The sequence below is a fragment of the Festucalex cinctus genome, chromosome 16, assembly GCF_051991245.1.
Source record: "Festucalex cinctus isolate MCC-2025b chromosome 16, RoL_Fcin_1.0, whole genome shotgun sequence".
NCBI lineage: Eukaryota > Metazoa > Chordata > Actinopteri > Syngnathiformes > Syngnathidae > Festucalex > Festucalex cinctus.
In genome coordinates, this window is record NC_135426.1 from 14,988,044 (window position 1) to 15,008,680 (window position 20,637).

Sequence of the window (20,637 nt, forward strand, 5' to 3'; positions counted from 1 at the left end):
AGGACCTAAATGTCTAGGGGGGAAATGTGAAAATTGTACCTACATTTTAGGTATAATTTTCATGTAACTTTTATGCCAGACAGTGCATTAATTTTATTTGGATCGTTATTTAAATGCAGTGTTCTGGTGCATGCGTTTATAATGGCTTAATATCGAATGTATTCAATGTTAAAAATTCTGAGTTTTCAAAGTAGTTCATTAGTGTGTGTGTATGTAATAAATCTAAAAAGAATACCTTTGTCGCTCAGTGTCTCCTTCAGGTTGCTCTTCATGAGTGTACTTGTGTAAAATCACCGACTGACATCCGGGTTCCCTTCCAAATGCCGCCGGTATTGACAACAGGAATGATATTTGTTCCGGTTCATTTTTTATTTTTATTTTTTTCGACAATGCATAGACGGCATGAGCTAAAATCATCGCAAAAAATAGCTTTGTTGGTCATACCGTAAGGGCGTATTAAATTCGTTTTAGCCGTTTTAGTTTATTTTGTTACGTTTATTCATATCGTTGTGCCCCCCAAAAAACACAATGAAAAAGAAGAGTCCCACGGAAGAGTAAAATGTATTTTTATCATTATATAAATTCTAAAGGATTAATAACAGCTACTTAATATTAAAATACTGTATAACATCTCGGTAAAGTTCACGGAAACAACACTAACAATTGCATTAATGAAAGTGTCCACATGATGGCGACAAATACATCCCAAACCGAGGCGTATAAGGCGTACTCAATTACTATGAAGAGTTAAAACAGAAGCGAATTAGAGTTAAGCAATAGTAACAGTGTGGATACTCGACATGGTGGAGATGACAAAGTAGACTTTGGAGGCAAAATTCTTCCTGATTCCCTGACAACTTGACCTCTGTGAGCGACACACTCATCTCACAGCATGGGGACGAAGCACACCTCTTTCGGGTCGCCTCGGGACTCTCAACGACACGCGTCATAAAAATAAAATCAAAATAAAAAAACACTGCATGGAGTCCTCAACCAACAGCCTGGGTGAGTACTTGTGTTTATCGGCATTCGTTGTACAAAGTTTATTTATTTATTTATACACTGCGTGAACATGACATAAGTGCGTGGGCGTGGAGGCAGATGCTAGCTAGTTACAAAGTTGTGTCTGTTGTGTGTGTGTGTTGTTGTTTTTTAAATCAACAACTGTTTCCTCGTTGTTTGTGAAAAAATAATCATTTGTCAACGAGGCTATTTACAACGCGAATACGTACGTGTTGCGAAAAAGTACCCACTTCCTGATTTTTTTTTTTAACTTGAATATTCATCACGTGTAAATGTTTCAGATCGCCTCCCCGATATTAATACAAGTCAGTCCAAGTGAATATAAAATTCCTTTTCTATACGGTGATGGTAATGATTCAGAGAGATAAAACAAATAAATCAAATAAAGTATACTTATCTCCTGAGTCTGCACCCTGATGTGTCGTGATACCAAGGAACTACGTTGAAGTTAGTTGAGGATCTTTATTTGTTTTCTATAGATCCTCTAGACTATGCGAACTAACCATAATCACACCATTGATTGGTTTTATGTGTTTGTTCAATGTGTATTTGTCAGCTGCTTGCAACATATCCTGTCTGCATTGAATTAGATCATTTCGTTCAAAATTCCTACTAATTGTGATTAGCATCTGCTCCTTTCGAAAGCAATTTGCCTAAAAAAAAAAAAGAACATTTAAATTAAAAAATTGCAGGCAGATTTGAGGATAGAATGAGACACTTGTTATTAATGTAGCATCAAGAAAAGAGTCAATTAAATTTATTATCTCACTACTAAATGGATGACAAAGAATACAAAACAACTAATGCCACATTGCGGAACTCTTGTTTGTATTTATGTTGGGAGCAAGCTCAGTCATGTCGATTCAATGCCGATTGCCAAATCACACTACCTTACTTAAGTGAGCCATAGTACATCAGCAAACCTTCAACTTTTATGTAATTTTTGAGTAAAAATTTGAGCCTTCACAATTACAACAAGCAGCAAGTTGGCAGATGGTGCACAATTCTCACACCCAGTCAACCTACCATGTGTGTTTTTAGAATGTGAGAGGAAACCGAAGTACCTGGAGAAAGGCCACACAGCACCAGGGAGAGGATGTAAACTCCACACAGAAAGGCTGGAGCCTAGTTTCGAACCCACAACCTCTGCACAGTCGGCCGCTGTGCAGCTGCTGCACATGATTTAGAAGGGAGAAAAAAAATGCTAAATATGGCATTGAACCAGTTTGATAAGAACAACTGTACCATTGATGCTCAACTTTAGACACGCTATCATTCTGGAATCTCTTTCCGGGGAGACTCCTCTGCAAAACAAGTTTGCAGCTGGGATTATCCCATAAATTAGGATCTCAGGACCAAGGCCGATAAATCTGACACAAGTATCTGTACTTCTACTCACTGTAGAGTGTGTACATTTGCAACCTCTTCAGTCCAAAGAGGTCAGGCTGTGAGCCAAAAATGTAAGACCTACGCGCTGTACCGTGTTTTGTGAACGCTTGTTCCAAACAGGAAGTGTCACAGGAAAAAGACAATAAAACTCTCGAGTTGTCCGCCAAGTTGAAAGACTGCTGCCAAAAGCGGATCCTGTGAAGAGGCAGGAGCGGGTGTGGTGCGACCGCAGCTTGTCATGTTTCTTCTTCCACAAGCGTACTGTAGATTGGGCCAAGAAGAATCAGAGAAGACCCGCCGGCTCACGCGATCATTTTGCTCTGTCCTCAGATGACGCGTCGGCGGACGGCAGCACGGAATCCGCCGACCGGGCGTTACTGATGGAGACGCGTCTTCAGGCGCAGGAGGACGAGATCACGCTGCTCAAGGCCTCGCTCGCGGACGCCTTGCGCCGGATCCACCTCCACGATCGGCTTCTCCCCGTACTGAAGCAGCAGCTCATAGCAGGTTTGCTTGAACCTTTCTTTCCCCGCAATTGATGGGCTCGATTTGACCTGCCGCGATCTGTCGCTTGTAGTGAACCCCGCTGCCGCCAGATTGATCAACCAAGTCTGCTGCCACGAGAGCGGAAAGATTTCTTCCAGCTTCTGCATTGAGGATGGAGCCAGGACTTCCAGCCAGGGGGTTGAACTAGCTCAGGGGTCAGTAACCTTTCCTGTCAAAAGAGTCATTTTAGGCCAAATAAATAACTAAAAAAGCAGCAAAACATTTGAAAATTAATTTGTGATGATGGAAACAGTGTGTTAGTGTTAGTCTAACATACTGAGGGCCAAGAGCTAATTAGAGCTGCACCATAGCAGAAAAATATGCAACATCCAATACTTTGAGATTAATTTTCTTATTTTTTATTGTTATATATTTTTCTTAATTTTTAATGCTTTGTTTTTCATACATTTTTAGATAGATTTCTGCTTCCTTTCTTTGGACATAGTATAGCTTTTTTTAATTTTGTAAAAAAAAAAATATATATTTTCTGCCTTTTTATAATTTATGAAATTTCTTCTTTTGTTTTTAAACATTTTATGGTTACTTTTTGATCATTTTCTCCTGTCATTTTTTAATTACATTTTATGTCACTTTTGTCAATTGATTGGACATTTTATGGTAATTTATTGTTTTTCATGCATTTTTAGATTATCTGACATTTTTAACAATTTTATGGATAAATTACGCTAATTTTATACCTTCTTCCTTTTCCGGACATGTTATAGCTTCTTTTATTTTATTTTATTATTTTTTATTTTTTTTATTTTCTGCCTTTTTATAATTTTGGGGATTTCTTCTTTTGTTTTTGAACATTTTATGGTTACTTTTTGAACATTTTCTCCTGTCATTTTTTAAATTAAATTTTCTGACACTTTTGGCAATTTCATGGACATTTTATGGTAATTCATTGTTTTTCATGTTTTGTTTTTCATATATTTTAGATTGTCTGACATTTTTAACAATTTTATGGATAAATTACACTAATTTGATACCTTCTTCCTTTTTCTGACATTTTACTGCTTTTTTTTTTATTTATTTTTTCATTTTCTGCCTTTTTTATAATTTTCAGGATTTCTTTTGTTTTTGAACATTTTATGGTTACCTTTTGAACATTTTCTCCTGTCATTTTTTAAATTAAATTTTCTGACACTCTTTGCAATTTCATGGACATTTTATGGTAATTTATTGCTGTTCCTCTTCGTTTTGTGATATTTTATGGTCACTTTGTTGATATTTTTGGGTATTTTTTAAAACCTTTTCATCCACCTCTATCTGGCAACTTAAAAAATGGACTCGTTTACGTTTTCTGAATATTATTCATTTCATCTAAATCATTAATTCATTCAGATTATTCATTAAAAAAAATATATATATATTATTAGATTAGATTAGATTAGAGGATTAAAGAGCCACATATGGCTCCAGAGCCGCAGGTTGCAGACCCCTGAACGAACTCATTTATAGCCAGCTTTGACGTCTTTACCCGTCAATGGCAGTGAATGAGTGAAAAGAAGGAAGGAGGTAGTTTAAGCAAAGTGCACAGTAGAGCTGGGTGATGAATGAAGATGTAATAAAACCACGTTTATTAACTGATTTCAAAATTTCAGACTTGGATCGCATGTATGAATTTGCCCTCTACTTTTGTGTCCAGCCACTCGCCGCCTATTGTTGCGCCCAGCACGAACGGCCACACGTCGGCACCGGCGTCAGCAGAACTGAGACCAGCGACAGCGGACCGGTCCACCCAAACGGAGGCGAGCGACCCCGAGCCCAACGCGATGCATGGCAGGGCGGTTTTAACCGGACGGGCGCAGAGCCTCCACCTGGAGGACGCCCTCCCGCATCGGGCCAAGCTGCACCGCACCAGCAGCGTGGAGGAGGACGACGAGGACCTGGAGGACAACGACGACGAAGCGTCGGAGCAGGAAAAGGATCTGAGTTGGATAGCGTCGGTTGAGGAGCCCATCCAGGCGAGCGCCGTCGTCGGCCTCCAGGGCGGAAATCGTTCGCCAGAAGATGCTGATGCGAAGAACCCGGGTCCTTCGTCAAGTGCTGCGTCCCCCGTCCGGCAGAAACCTCTGTGCGTGAGCTCGCCTCAATCCTCTGTGTGTGAATGCATGGCTGTTGGGGCAAATTAATTTAGTTTCTCTGGTGTTCCTCCAAAACCTAGTTGCATTCCCAACCACCGTGTAGCGTTAAAGCTGAACGTGGGAGGGGGCGCTGGAAATTGAAGTCACCACCAAGCGACATTTCCAAGTTAGTGTACATATTGGAGCCCGGTGGAAAAAGTGACATCAGGGTAATTTAGGGAGCGTTTACACCAGGGGCTCTCAAACTTTTTGGGTTCACTTTTTCCGAGGACCCTTTATAACTCTAACGCCAATGAAACATATCTACTTTTATTAGTATAATTTGATCGTGACGTTTTCCTTCTACTCTCTAATGTGGCTACAACTTAACTGTTTAGCAGAACACACGGAACCACACTGCCCTAAGTGGCCAAATCGGGTACAACATCAACAGCGTTTCCTGTACACAAACAAAGGCAAGGCAGTATAAAATAATTTAAATAAAATCGATTTTAGGACATTTAAAAACATCCTGAATTTTACTGAATGAGAATCACGATTCTTATGAGAATCAATTTTTTTTGGCACACCCCTTTTTCATCTTTTTCGTATTCTATCATTAGAATACGTTTCATCATTATTAAGAAATATATTGCTCTGCCGTCATCTGCTGGCCGTTTGTGTAATAACTACCATTTCTTCAACCGTTCTTTGCAGTTGAAAGGCTTCATCAAAGACTTCTGTATGCTCCAGAACTGGCGCGCAAACTCTGTCCTCGAGGGCTGCAGTCCTGAAGGTTTTGGAGGTTTCACTCTTCCAACACAAGCTGTTTCCAATCAACAGGATCGTTATCAGGCTTATGCTGAGCTTGCCGATGAGATGTTCATATCTCAGCTGTGTTGGAGAAGGGAAACATCCAAAACCTGCAGGACCGAGTTTGCCCTAGCATAAAAAAACAAAAACAAAACAAAACAAAAACATAAAAAAACGTATAAATACGTATTTGGGACACTTAAAACATTTGAAATAGAACGTATTTATACGTTTTTGGGAGCAAACGAGTTAATTAGGAAATCTTAGTTATTTTTAATTGACTGAAAGCTAAGGTAGGTCATATTATTACTTTAGTATGTTTGTTTATTGGCACACCTGTCCCGATAGGTAGGTATGCACTTTTTAGACCTCAGACATAATTTATCGCAATTTTTGACTACAAGTTACAACACCTGTTTGAGAACCAGTTTTTCCAGACAGGAAAAGCATGTTTACATTAAGCCGTTTTACAGCAACGCCATTTGTTAATCAACCCTAATCTTTTCGTGCGTTTTCCCCATACAAATCCGTGATCTCATCTTGTCTTCTGACTCTTTGAAGGATTGTCTCTCTCGAACCGTGTCTAGGCGATGCTGCCTTTTATTAAAGTGGACATGTGCGTGCATGCTTTCTTCCTTGTTGTGGTTTGCTGATTTTGCTGGTCGATGGTGCACACATGCTGCAGCTGGTCTCTTTTCACTGATGTTCCGGGAGGAGTGTCGGCGGTTGATTTTCACTTCCTGCTTCTCAAGCCAGTTGACATTGTGGCTGCTTATTCGCCATGAAAGACATATTGTAATTTCACCGCTGTGTTTGAATATTTACAGTACATCTGGAAATCATTCACAATGCTTCACTTTTCCCACTTTTTGTTAGCTAGATTCATAATTGTACTATTTTTTTATTTTTTTATTATAGTTAGGTTTTAATTAGTCTTGACTTTTCTTCAGTTAGATGGCGTTTAGCATAGTTTTTTCCCAAAAATGTTTACTTATAGTTTGAATTAGTTTATGTATTAGTTTTTTTTCATATCCTCCTGACGACCAGCAATTCAAATTTGTCCTCTGTAGTGGACCTTTTTAAACCTGAATATCTCCCACCCAGTGCATACGATTGAATTAAGTCCTTTTGTGCTCTATAGAGGACATTCAGACCTTTACAATGATACCAAATGTGTAGGGGCGGGACTTTGCTACCTTTGATCGCATCATAAAAGAAAATGGCTTCCCTCAGTGCAAGCACTTTTTAGGGAAGAGGAAAATTAGATATAACACTTTTTATTGAACAAATTTAGGCTTTAAATGTTGTTAGCATGTTTTCTATAAGACTCTTTAAAGTAGTTTGAATTATTTTAACTGTATTTGGGCCGAGCATTTAAGTTAAAAAAAAATGTCCTCTGTAGTGGACACATCATAGCTTAAAAATAAAAACTTCTTAAAAAATAAAAAATTCTTTTGCAGTATTCCAGCTTCACAAAGATTGGGGAATATCAAAATAAACATGATTGGACAATATTTTTTTCCTGGTAGTGAGGAGGATATACTGTATTGAGTAAGCAAAAAAAAATAGGTCACTCGTGTAATAAATTAAATTACAGTTCTCAAGCAACTCCTTCCTTTTTCAGTAGCTACGGATCAAAAATACTGAAATGAATACATTTAAAATGAACTGCAAAAGGTATTCTTTAGTTTTCTTTAACAATAAAACCTTGACTAGATTTACACAGTAAATCTAGTACACATAACACCCCATAACGACAAAATGAAGAAAAAAAATCTATAAGTTTGTAATACTAACAAAATGTTGAAAAAGTTAGGGAATGTTATATTTTGTGATTGATTGATTGATTTATTTATTTTGCAGGCTTCGAAGGAACAGCGAGAAACTGGGGAACCTGAAGAGGCAGGTCAAGCGCTTGGATAAAAAAGCGGCGTCCTCGGCCACCCTCCTCACGCGCTCCCCAAGCTTAGAGAAGTCAGACGAGACGCATGTCGACACTTGTCCGCTTTGTCCGACTCTTCCGTTCATCCCGTTTGTCTTCCTTTCTCCGCAGTCGTGTCAAAGAGCTTGTTGCCAGTGCAGGTGATCATTTTATTTCTTTTTGCATCAAAATGGAATTGTGGCTTTACATTCACTTAAAATATTCCCAATACAGGAAAAGTACTTATATACTTAAGTATTAAGTATTGGCTCTTTCCCTTAAGATGTTGGAGCAAAAACAAAATTGTTTTGTTTATATTTTTGTTCATTATAAGTAGAAGTATAGAAAGTACTTGGGTAAAAAAAGTAAATGTTAGAAAGAGTAACAAAGTATTTGTACTTTATTTGCCACGACTGTTCAACTTATGTAGGGAACGAGTGATTGAGAGTTCCAAGCCAGCAACATTTGTGGTTCAGAGTAGCTTTTTATAGATTACAGTTAAGATTTATTTTAAGGCCACGTCTCCTACAGTGGAGACAAGACGTTCACTTGCACTGACAAAAAGTAACTGGAAGTGCTCATCGGCTTAGAAAGATTCAATTTGAAAATTGTTTTCAAGCGCAAAAGTTTTTTTTAGCAAATGAAAGCATTGTTTACAAAATAAAAGTCGTATTATTACAGGAATAAAGTTATATTTTTTAAGTTTACTTATTTGGTTATTATTTTCTTCTCTCCCTTGTTAAAATTTGACTTTACAACTTTAACTTGTAAAACTACATCTTTATTTATCCAGTTATGACGATTCTCAACAAGCCGTTTAAAATGAAATTGTCCATAATATGTAACATTGAATTCTCACTCACAGGCTCCCCTGGCTCCAGAAGAGGAACTTACAGTCAAGGTAGCTACACCCATGAAAAAATATTTTTAAATCATGACTGTAATTTATTCATCGTGGGGATAAGGTCCCACCCACTGGCAAAATCCGCGATATCGAGAAACAGTTTTATATCTCCGATATCGTGGATATTTTGTATATTACTGACATGCTTTTTATTTTCAGGCCAGTCTATCAAAATGTTCATCCGCGGGCGTCCAATCACCATGTACATCCCCTCTAACATCCAAAATTACGAAGACCTGAAGATGGAGCCGCCCTCTGAGAAACTGGAACTGGACTGGGTGTATCCTTTTTCAACCATTGGTCCGCCATGAAAGCAACTGTAAGATACTTCAACCTTGACCCTGGCGCGACAGCTACGGCTACCGGGGGCGAGACTGTCGGGCCAACCTGTATTTCCTCCCGACGGGCGAGGCTGTCTACTTCATCGCCTGCGTGGTCGTCCTCTACCACATCAACAACCTCACGCAGCGCCACTACCGCAAACACACGGACTGCGTTCGCTGGTTTGATCCTACTAGTTATTGTCTATCACATAACCCATAAGTTTTATGATCAATATCAATATTTGTGCTTTTCTTGCAGTCTCGCTCTGCATCCCGACAAAGTGCGAATAGCATCCGGCCAAACGGCGGGCGTGGACAAAGATGGCAAGGTGGTAATGTCAGTCAAATAATGTCAGTCAAAAATGTGTGTCATTTTATTATTATTATTATTATTATGAAAATATAAAATTGAAAAATGGACCTCAAGACTGAGTTATATTTGAATAATTAACTGTAGTTTGTAAATAGTGTTAGTAAAGAATAAAGATATGCTAGTTTATAGATGCTACGGAAGAGTAGAGCTGCCAATCTGGAGTAAATATTTTTAGCTGGCGAGTATGTTCGAAAATATTGAAATACATTTGAACATGTGTTCCAATGCTCCACATTGGCAGCTCTACGCTTCCGTAAGATGCCACAAAATTATGGCAAATCACTTTTCTTTTTTTTTTTCTTCTTTTTTTTAATCAGGCAAGGTTATGTATGGCCCAATTAAAAGAAGCTGCTCTACCCAATTCCGCATATAGTAGTTGCTTAATGTCAATATGCCAAATGGATAGTACCATAGCAATATTATATCGTCGTGTCAGGTTTGGAAACCTTGTATGTCGAAATATGGTCAATTTAATATTGTTCGTCTGAACTCTCTGTGAAGTGTTGTAAAACTCCAACTCTTCCCTTACTATGTAGGAGACATGCAGCATTGTCTTCTCAAGATTTACGGAAATCAGGCTTTTTTTTGTGCTATTAACAAATAAAATAATTTAATAACATTTTTTACCACTATGTAAATGACTTTTCTGGTGCTTGTGTCTATGTGGTAGCCCCTGCAGCCTTGTGTTCATATTTGGGACTCTGCCACTTTGGTCACCCTGCAGCAGATCGGACTTGGAACTTTCCAGAGAGGCGTGGGATCAGTTGCGTTTTCCACTATGGTGAGTATGTACGTACATATTCACAACAGTGTTAAATCTAGTGTGACGTCCTTGCGTGTGAAAAAGGACAGCCATAGTTGCCGATGCACATTCCAGCCTTACCTTCTTGATCACTGAGCTCCACTAATAGTTTAACAAGCAGGTGATAATTTCCTGTAATTTGCTCCCCACTGGAATATTTCTACCACCCCGTTGGAAACTTGTGTGTTTCAGGACTGTGGCGTCTTCCTGTGTGTGATTGATGATTCCAACGAGCATATGTTGTCAGTGTGGGACTGCGCCAGAGGGAGCAAGCAAGCCGAGGTCAAGGTAAGGAACAGTCAAATGTTGGAGTGCGTTCGCGAATCGCGAGCACGTCCCGTTGTGCTGCCTGGGAAAGGCCGTCTTATAAACACACGAGTTTGTCCAAGAGGAACAAGATAATTACGGCAGCCCCTCCCCTCTGGCCCGCTCCGGGATAGTCCATATGCCGCTTTACTGCACTTGCATGAATGGATCTTTTTGTGCGTGTGTGTATTTTCTTTAAATCCTGCTACATGCTGAAAAACATCTGCCAGAGATCTCGGCTAGGATCACGACAGATTTTCTTTGGCGGAAAAGCAGGAAATATTGTAACAAATTTGTATGGTGATCAACATTTTTTTCAAGCTCACCACTTGTGTTTTTTCTTACAAGACAAACATAATAAACCATCAACAATACACATCCTTAATTCATAAAATGTTAATTAAATGCTAATTTATTTCATTATTACTCAATTTACAGTAACAGTACAGTACCTCAATGCTAATGTTTGCTTAAAAGTAGCCTACATGCTAGCTAGCCGAATAGCTTGATGATAATGTGGTAGATTTGTTGTCTTTATTATTATTATTATTATTTTAGACTACCAACGAGACGGTGCTCGCTGTGGATTTCCACCCCAGCGACAGCGGCAACATCATCACCTGTGGCAAATCGCACGTCTACTTCTGGACTCTCAACGCGGGGCAATTCACCAAGAAACAAGGCATCTTCGGAGTAAGACGAGACTCACTCGAGCAAACGTCCTGCACGTCACTTTCACTTCCCTAATCATCTCTTAATAAGAGAAATGGAGAATAGCAGCCTGGAAAAATTTGTACAGTATGTCGACAGCCAGTGGTGGGAAGTAACGAAATACTTAATATTATCTCCTACTTTCTACTCCTTTTCTTCCTTTTTTTTTCAACCTCAGCGAATGATGACATGACATAACTGTGCGCTGTGTTATTGTCTCCCCCCCAGAAATTCAAGAAGCCCAAGTTTATCCAGTGCTTTGTGTTTAGCCTGACCGGTGAAGTTTTAACTGGCGATTCGGAGGGGAACATCCTGACATGGGGCAAGTCTGCCGCAGATACCAGAACTCTTGGCAAAGGAGCCAAAGGTAGAATTTGATATACTTTTGTATTTTTTTTTTTTTTTTTTTTTTTTTTTTTTTTTAAAGATATACTTTTGTATTGACGTCTTACTGAATCAATATGAATCTGTTATTTATTATTATTATTATTATTATTATTATCATTATTATCATTATTATTATTATTATCCATCCATCCATCCATTTTCTTGACCGCTTATTCCTCACAAGGGTCGCGGGTATTATTATTATTATTATTATTATTATTATTATTATTATTATATTTTTAGATTTATTTATTTGTGGAATATGAGTTATGCAGCAAAATCCAGCCGTTTTTATCCATCTCCGGCAGCAGCCATTTTGCTACTTGCTATCGACTGAAGATGACATCACAGAGTTGCTCAGGTCTCAGGCCAATAACCAATCACAGATCATCTGTTTTCTGAATCTGAACTGTGATTGATTGTTACCTGAGACCTGAGCAACATTGATGCCACAGCAAGTAATATTGATAAAAACTGCTGGATTTTGCTGCTTAATTCATATTCCATTAGTGGGTTGCATAGAACATACTATTGTCAATAAATTTTGGGGTAGTTGACTTCCCCTAAGTTAAAATACTCTACAGTATTTATTATTCACTTGTTTTTTGTTTTTATTTGCCTTCAGAGACCTTCCAGATCATGCGACAGACCAGAGCGCACGAGGGCAGCGTGTTCACCTTGTGCACGCTGCAGGGAGGCGGTCTGCTCAGCGGAGGAACTAAAGACCGCAAGATCATCCGCTGGAGCGCCGACCTGGCTCCCGAGCACGAGTGTGAGGTGAACCAGAAGTGTCTCTGTGTGTCGCGAACACTCAAATCATCCGCCTGTACGTCTGTATAATAAAGTGCCGTGAAAAAGTCGAAAGGTCATGACCCTTGTCGTGTGTCCAGATTCCTGAAAATTTTGGGGCGGTCCGCACCGTTGCGGATATTGACGGAGAGGAACTGTTAGTCGGAACGACAAGGAACGGCATCCTCAGGGGAACGTTCTCATCCGGTTTTGTGGCCATAGTGCAAGTACGTGCAAAAAAAATAAGATATTTCTGTAAAGCTGTGTTAATGGTCACAATTTTGAAGTAACTAATTACGTCTCAGGGTCACGTGGACGAGATGTGGGGTCTGGCGACACATCCGTCCATGAACAACTTTCTCTCCTGCGGCCACGACAGGCAGGTGTGCTTATGGAACACCGAGGAACACACGCTACAATGGAGCATCACCCTGGAGGTACCAACCAACTGCTCGGGATGTTTTGCCACACAAAAACGCATGTTTTTTCTATAGGAGTATGGCTTGTGCGCCGATTTCTGCCCAAATGGATCAGTGGTTTCGGTCGGCCTCAGTACAGGAAGGTGACGTATTACTCAGTAAGCCACGTCAGGAAGTATTTATGCTCGAGTCTAGCGGCTTGAACCGTCTGTGGGTTTCGCAACAGATGGGTCGTCCTTGACCTGCTGACCGCGGAGGTCATCTCCGAGGCAGTCGACGGGAACGAGCAGCATTCCGTCATGAGATATTCTCCAGGTAGTATACAGTACAAAGCCTCTCCTGTCGGGTGGGGGTTCTGTTTCCGCATTATGAGCATCCATGTTAACAGACGGCAGCTGTCTGGCTGTGGGGTCCCATGACAACTTCATCTACATCTATAACGTGACGGAAAATGGACGGCGTTACACTCGTTTTGGGAGATGCAACGTGAGTTATACTGAGGCATGAGGATGATATACTTGTTGTACCTGTTTTCCTGACCTTTTTGTTTGTTTCTGTCTGTCCTCATAGGGCCACTCCAGTTTCATTACTCACTTGGATTGGTCCAAAGACGGGAAGTACATTATGTCGAATTCAGGCGATTATGAAATTCTCTATTGTAAGTTGATACAATTTTTAAATGCAATTTTAAGCCGTGATTTCAAATCACATGACCTTGTTCGTCTATCTTTGCTAGCAACATATAGTGACATGGCATAATTGCCAATCATTCTGACTGATAGAGTTTGAATAGACAGACCCAAACTTCCCACTCTCATCTTTTTAAAGGACAAACATGGCGTTTCAGAGCTTCATGAGTGGTGTTAACGCACATGTATGTTCTATTCTGTCAGGGGACGTTGCTGCGGGCTGCAAACTGTTGAGGAATCGCTTTGAGAGCAAAGACCGGGAGTGGGCCTCCTACACTTGCGTGCTGGGCTTCCATGTCATAGGTGAGGAAGCAAAAAGTGGGATTCCAGATAGGGGGCTTAAATTCTTAAAAGTCATTTCATCGTAAAATAAATCCCACTCATTCAAGGTTTGTCATTTGCGAATGCCAAACCAATACAAGTGTTAATTATTTGTTGCCATTTTGATGGCAGCTTAAAGCCAAGGAGCTATGTTGATGTGAATGAAGGAGCTTCATTTAAATAATTGTGGTGCTTTGCTGTCATCTTGTGGCATGTATGAGTAATTATAATTTTTTTGGGGGGGATGTATATTCTATTTTCACTATTCATGACAAACATTAAATCTCCTGTCCCCCACAAATTGTCACGCCGCCACCTGCGTGACAGGCCATGCTTTTATTTTGTTATCCATGTTTCCTGTATTATTGTGAAAATCCTTACTCTCCTATCACTCCAGGTCACTTACCCTTCCTGCCGCTCCATAATCACCGGTCCCCGCCCATGATTACGAACACCTGCCACCAATCAGACTGACAATAAAAGCCACCCACATTCTACCCTCAGTGCCGAAGTGTCACAGTCAGTGCATGGAAGCGTCCCACAGTCCTCGAGTCCTTGTTCCTGTTGCCTTGTTGTTTTGCCTTATTTTTGTGCCTTATTCTCCACAGCGGAGCGCCCTTAGTTACCCCTTGTGCCTTGAGCCTTGTTTCCTCCCTAGCGGAGCGCCTTTTGTTGTCCCCTGTACCTTTTGCCTGTTTTTTCCTCCCCAGTGGAGCGTTTTTAGTTCTCCACTTTTTGATTCCCCTTTCTACTCTCAAGTTGAGAGTAGACAGCTGTTGGCCGGAAATAAACCTGCTGCCTTTGTGGCCTACCTTTATCCTGCGTCTGAGTCCTACCTCTCCTCGTCGTGTCAGTACACTTCGGCCAGCATGGACCCAGCAGGAAAGGTCGAGGCTGCGCTGCAGAGCCTTGAGCTCCGGCTTGCCAACCAGGAAAAGGTTCAGCAAGCCGTGATTTCGGAGCTGAAGGAGCTGTCGAGCCAGGTCCAAGGACTGGTGAGCCAATCGCGGCGTCGAGCTCCAGCCTCCACCGGACAGCTACCCCTCCCCGAACTCTCTGTCCCGACCACGTCATTCACCGGGGTAGGATTGAGACTGGCCTCCCCAGAACGATACTCCGGTGAACCTGGACAATGTCAGACTTTTCTCACGGAGTGTGACATCCATTTTGAACACTCACCACAGGCATTTTCCACAGCTCGGTCCCGGGTAGCCTTCATGGTGTCCCACCTGACTGGACGAGCCAAGACCTGGGCAACCGCGGAATGGGCCAGGGGCTCCCCGGTCTGCCAAAATGTACAGGATTTTCAAGCCGCCTTGCGCCAGGTCTTTGATCCCGACAACAATGACCGAGAGAAGGCACGAGCATTGAGCCGGCTCCAACAAGGCAAAGAACCCGTCAGCGATTACGCAATCCGCTTTCGCACCTTGGCCACAAACAGTGGCTGGAACTCCACAGCGTTACAGGACCACTTTCTGAAAGGACTCTCACCCGCCATACAAGAACTCCTGATTCCCGTGGACCTTCCAACCAACTTGGATGCTCTGATCTCCCTAGCGATTCGTGCTGATCATCGCCGACGAGAGTTGACCAAGTCCAGCGGGCACCATAGAAGGGTGGAACCAACCCCCTTTTCACCGCCAATGGAAACAGAAATGCCACAGCTCATCATGCCTCCCCGACCAGCGCCAAGGGAAGTGCCTAACGTCGAGGAGGAACCCATGCAGCTTGGTCGGGCCCAGTTAACCACCGAGGAGCGACAGCGTCGCCGCCAAGAAGGCCGCTGCTTCTACTGTGGTGAACTTGGTCATCTGGTGGGAACTTGCACCATGAAAAGAGGTGCACCGGTGAGTTCCTCGTCACCCCGACCTGCTAAGACACAAAGAATCACGCAAGCCCAGATACGCCACCATGCTATGACCATTGACATGCCAGCACTCATCGACTCCGGTTCCGACGAGAGCCTCATGGACTGGGGCCTCGTTAAGCAAGTACGAGCCACCACCGAACCCCTTCCCCGGATCATCCAGGCCAGAGCCCTGAATGGCAAGGAGCTCTTCAGCATCACCCACATCACCGAACCCCTGGAAGTACGAATTGGACAACATATCGAAAATCTCCGTTTCCACGTAATCCAAGCTTCGTCACCCACTTTGGTTCTGGGACACCCTTGGCTACGTCAACACAACCCCCGAATTGACTGGAACTCCGGGAATATACTGGATTGGGGAAAAGATTGTAGGGATCACGTTTTGGACCAATCAGCGACCAGTGCATCCTCAGCCGCAGTCAACCTGGTCACCCTTGAGTCTCTCGCTCCTGAACCTCGCCAGTCACCGCCTCAAGCCCCCGAGTCTCGCCGGGCGCATCTCCAAGACCCTGAGCCACACCAAGTCTCTGCATCATGTCACGCCAAGTCTCTGCATCAGGTCACGCCAAGTCTCTGCATCACGCCGACCAAGCCAAAGCCGACCAAGCCAAAGCCGACCAAGCCAAAGCCGACCAAGCCAAAGCCGACCAAGCCAAAGCCGACCAAGCCAAAGCCGTCCACGCCAAAGCCGTCCACGCCAAAGCCGTCCACGCCAAAGCCGTCCACGCCAAAGCCGTCCACGCCAAAGCCGTCCACGCCAAGCCTGCCACGCCTCGTCATGTCTGCCACGCCTGCCACGCCAAGTCAGCCAAGCCTGCCACACCTGCCAAGCCTACCACGTTTCGCCAAGTCTGCCAAGCCTGTCACGCCAATTCTGCCACGTTTCGCCAAGTCTGCCAAGCCTGTCACGCCAATTCTGCCACGTTTCGCCAAGTCTGCCAAGCCTGTCACGCCAATTCTGCCACGTTTCGCCAAGTCTGCCAAGCCTGTCACGCCAATTCTGCCACGTTTCGCCAAGTCTGCCAAGCCTGTCACGCCAATTCTGCCACGTTTCGCCAAGTCTGCCAAGCCTGTCACGCCAATTCTGCCACGTTTGCCAAGCCTGCCACGCCTCGTCAAGTCTGCCAAGCTTGCCACGCCACGTCTGCTACGCCTCGTCAAGTCTGCCAAGCTTGCCACGCCACGTCAAGTCCGCCCGCGGACTCTTCTATCGGGAACATCCTGAACGGCCCCTTGTCTGGCTTCATGGTCGCCCTCCTGGACTGCCCTTTTGTCTGGGACGGAGGGGTGGGCCGTGTTCCCACCTCCGTGCCCCCTTCCGCCCGCCCTTGTTTTTGGACTCTATGGGTCGGATGGCCGTCAGGAGCCGGCCATTGAGGGGGGGGTACTGTCACGCCGCCACCTGCGTGACAGGCCATGCTTTTATTTTGTTATCCATGTTTCCTGTATTATTGTGAAAATCCTTACTCTCCTATCACTCCAGGTCACTTACCCTTCCTGCCGCTCCATAATCACCGGTCCCCGCCCATGATTACGAACACCTGCCACCAATCAGACTGACAATAAAAGCCACCCACATTCTACCCTCAGTGCCGAAGTGTCACAGTCAGTGCATGGAAGCGTCCCACAGTCCTCGAGTCCTTGTTCCTGTTGCCTTGTTGTTTTGCCTTATTTTTGTGCCTTATTCTCCACAGCGGAGCGCCCTTAGTTACCCCTTGTGCCTTGAGCCTTGTTTCCTCCCTAGCGGAGCGCCTTTTGTTGTCCCCTGTACCTTTTGCCTGTTTTTTCCTCCCCAGTGGAGCGTTTTTAGTTCTCCACTTTTTGATTCCCCTTTCTACTCTCAAGTTGAGAGTAGACAGCTGTTGGCCGGAAATAAACCTGCTGCCTTTGTGGCCTACCTTTATCCTGCGTCTGAGTCCTACCTCTCCTCGTCGTGTCACAAATAAAATCGACAAAAAAACAAAAACAAAAAATCAGCCAGTTTTTGCAAATTTTTCTCTGTGTTGTAAAGTTAAACAAATACAAAGTAATATAGATACATTTTCTGCCTTTAGTTCACATCTTTAATGTTGTGTTAATAACTCGAAAAAATTGATATATTTTTAAATCATCTATCTGTCTGTCTATCTATCAATCGATCTATCTATCTTGCTAGCAAGCTATCTAGCTAGTAGGGATGTAACGATATCCAAACATCACAATACGATATCACGATATGAAGGCATACGATAATTATCACGAGATTGTGGGGGCGTTGGCGATATTTAAAAAATATCACAATATTGTAAAAAAAAAAAAAGAAGAAGAGCTCATACTAAAAAAAAAAGCACAATATTGTGCTTTTGTACATAACAGCAATGCATATAAACCACCTACAATCGCTAATAACAATAGTGAGGCACTTACTTGCTAATGCAAGCACACATTGATCGCTTCACAAGCAAATTTGGTTCCTTCATCTGACAATTAGCATAGATTTTAAACATAGAAGGCCAAGCCATCCCTAATGAAAATTAAATTGCACTAATAAACTGATCACTAGAGGGTGCTAGAACTGCACAAATGGAAATCAACCTGACTTTTTTAACATATGTGTTCCTTTTAAATATTATGAACATGACGACGCGATATTGTGGCAGTTTTAATATCACAATATCACGATATTGCCCTTATCGTGGCATCCCTACTAGCTAGCTAGCTATCTTCTTGCTGATTAATTAGCGCATTCATATGTTATTGTAAATTTATTCTGCCATTGGCTCCCCAAAGAAATAAAATAAAAAGGTCCAAATTCCTCAGGCCCTAATTTCTAAATTGCGGCTTTTCACCAGGCGTGTGGCTGGAGGGCTCGGACGGAACGGACATCAACGCGCTGTGTCGCTCCCACAGCGAGAGCGTGGTGGCCGTGGCCGACGACTTCTGCAAAGTCCATCTCTTCCAGTACCCTTGTCCCAAACCCAAGGTACGGCGCCGCGCTCTGTTTTGCTGAAGCAAATATTATTCTACCACGCCTCCAAAACGTTCAAGGCAAAACCTGTTTTGGAGTTTACATAAGTGCGTGAGAGCGTGACCAGCTTCACTTCATCCTTGCTTTCAGTTCGAATTTTCCTCCCATTTTCTTTCATTTGATTCGAACTGCTGCTTTTGCTGTAAAAATAAATGAATACATAAATAAATAAACAAGCCTCCTGTATTTCGAGAGGTTGTGTTTCACATTTCTTGTATTCTGTGTCTTTCTCCCACTCCAGGCGCCAAGCCACAGGTACGAGGGCCACGGCAGCCACGTCACCAATGTGCGCTTCACCCACAACGACTCCTACCTGCTCTCCATGGGCGGCAAGGACACCTGCATCCTCCAGTGGCGGGTGGTCCGAGGCGGCGGCGCCGCAGCCAGCTGTCCGGAACCCGCCTCCACCAGCCAGTAACTGGCGACGACAGAAAGAGGGTCTACATGAAGTATGGACAGGTGACAGACTTTACAGGATTGGATTGGATTTTTGTCTTCCAGATGCAAAATGTGACTTCTGTTGCTGTGATATTCGGATAAACATTCCGTTGTTTACTGGCGTCGTTTGTGGCGCGTGACACTGAAAATACTCTGGAGTTACAGTGGTACCTTGACCTACAAACTCAATTTGTTTTGTGACCCAAAAAGTTTGAGAACCCCCTGCTTTAAACAATATACTATTTGCTATCAGTGAACCTGCCGCGAACACACTGACAAAAGAAACCAACATTACCTTCAAATGGCTCATTGTGCATTTGTGTATACATTCCAAAAAAATACAATGAATTCAGTGACCTTGCATCCATTTTCTGTATTGCTTGTCCTCATTCGGGTCTCAGGTGAGTTGAGCCCTATCCCAGCTGACTTTGGGCGAAAACCCTTGAAGGGACATACAATTTCCAAACAACCGTCCACATTCACATTCACGTATATGGACAATTTAGAGGCTCCTAATATGTTTCGTTTTTGGAATGTGGGAGGAGTAAGTCCACATTGCGGACATGCAAACAGAAACAGGAAAAACTGAGCCAAAGTTGGACTATTCAGTTGAATGTCGGTAGGGGGCGGCCTTGCTCTGCAAGTGGTGGCGTGTTTGTCAACTTGAACACATTTTTGTTTTCTAAGCTTTAGGCCTTTTTCATTTTTTCAGCTTGCTCGTTGCCATTTTTGACCACATACAGACAGTCTGTAATTTTCGAGATTTCTTTTTTTGACCCTTTCTTCTTTTGCTGCATTTTTTTTAAACATCAGTTTTATTATTTAATTTTTTTAACGCTTCAATTCTTTTTTTTTTTTTTTTTTTGCATAATATCCAACCTCAAATGAAATTGTATATATGTATTCTCAGTACAAATTCTTAAATTAAAATTGTAAGCTTGAACGTGTCATGCCTTCATCATTATAAACTTATTGTCACAAATAAAAAATAAATGTACCAATGTGCTTGCTGATGTTGTTTCTTCCTTATGTATGTATACTTTCTCAGGCATGATAATACACTGGACTCCTGCTCTTGGATTTGCTTTTTATCTTCAAATATAATTTAGGCAATTATGATATTACGCATTTTGCTCCTTTGTAGTGCAGTAGGAGTGGACAGACTACTGCACAAAGTCGTTCCTTTGTCTAAAAATTTAGGTGAATTTTGGTAAGACAACATTTAAAAAGAAATAAAAACTACCAATTTCAGGTGTTGATGTCAGGTGTACAGGATAAAAGTTTTTTTTATGTAGTTTTCATGGGTTTCAATTGGCTAAAGGTGGTGACGATAGAGAATTTGGTGTAAGTACAAATAGTATGATATTGATCTATTTAATTAGTTTTTTTTTGGGGGGGGGGGTCAAAAATTTGAAATATTAAAATTTATTGCCGCCAGCCCGCCAGTACTCTTTCCGTCTGTCAAAACTGCCTGGTCAGAGTGACGTTTCCGAAGATTGCCGAACGTTTACGAAGATGACGGCTGCGTGTAAACCGA

General features: G+C 42.4%; 2 protein-coding genes across 6 annotated transcripts in view; one reads left to right on the forward strand and one right to left on the reverse strand.

The window, feature by feature from the left end:
- Window positions 1-1,421, reverse strand: part of ecsit (ECSIT signaling integrator) — a 6,846-nt gene extending 5,425 nt beyond the window's left edge. For 2 of the 4 annotated variants that reach the window (XR_013279243.1, XM_077501297.1), the window contains exon 1: window positions 236-1,420. Coding sequence is in view for 3 of the 4 variants with exons in the window: in XM_077501297.1 (XP_077357423.1) it covers window positions 236-417 (182 nt within the window). In the remaining variant the exon portion in view is untranslated. Of the gene's footprint in view, window positions 1-235 lie in introns of all 4 variants that reach the window. The other 2 variants (XM_077501298.1, XM_077501299.1) reach the window with 2 other exon arrangements.
- On the forward strand, window positions 734-20,105 carry eml3 (EMAP like 3). Of its 2 annotated transcripts, XM_077501287.1 has the most exons (24): window positions 738-1,005; window positions 2,743-2,919; window positions 2,990-3,113; window positions 4,610-5,038; window positions 7,704-7,814; window positions 7,894-7,922; window positions 8,627-8,662; window positions 8,825-8,945; window positions 9,019-9,168; window positions 9,248-9,317; window positions 10,032-10,142; window positions 10,356-10,451; window positions 11,028-11,162; window positions 11,409-11,547; window positions 12,193-12,344; window positions 12,458-12,583; window positions 12,662-12,793; window positions 12,851-12,918; window positions 13,002-13,090; window positions 13,164-13,261; window positions 13,346-13,433; window positions 13,669-13,767; window positions 18,487-18,617; window positions 18,904-20,105. In XM_077501287.1, exons 1-24 carry the CDS (start codon window positions 981-983, stop codon window positions 19,078-19,080), a joined length of 2,913 nt encoding a protein of 970 aa, XP_077357413.1. In that variant the 5' UTR covers window positions 738-980; the 3' UTR covers window positions 19,081-20,105. The 2 variants fall into 2 exon arrangements, with proteins under 2 accessions (XP_077357414.1, XP_077357413.1); XM_077501288.1 differs by lacking the exons at window positions 18,487-18,617; window positions 18,904-20,105 and adding an exon at window positions 14,183-14,582 and having other exon boundaries at window positions 734-1,005.
- The last annotated feature ends 532 nt before the right edge of the window (window positions 20,106-20,637 follow it).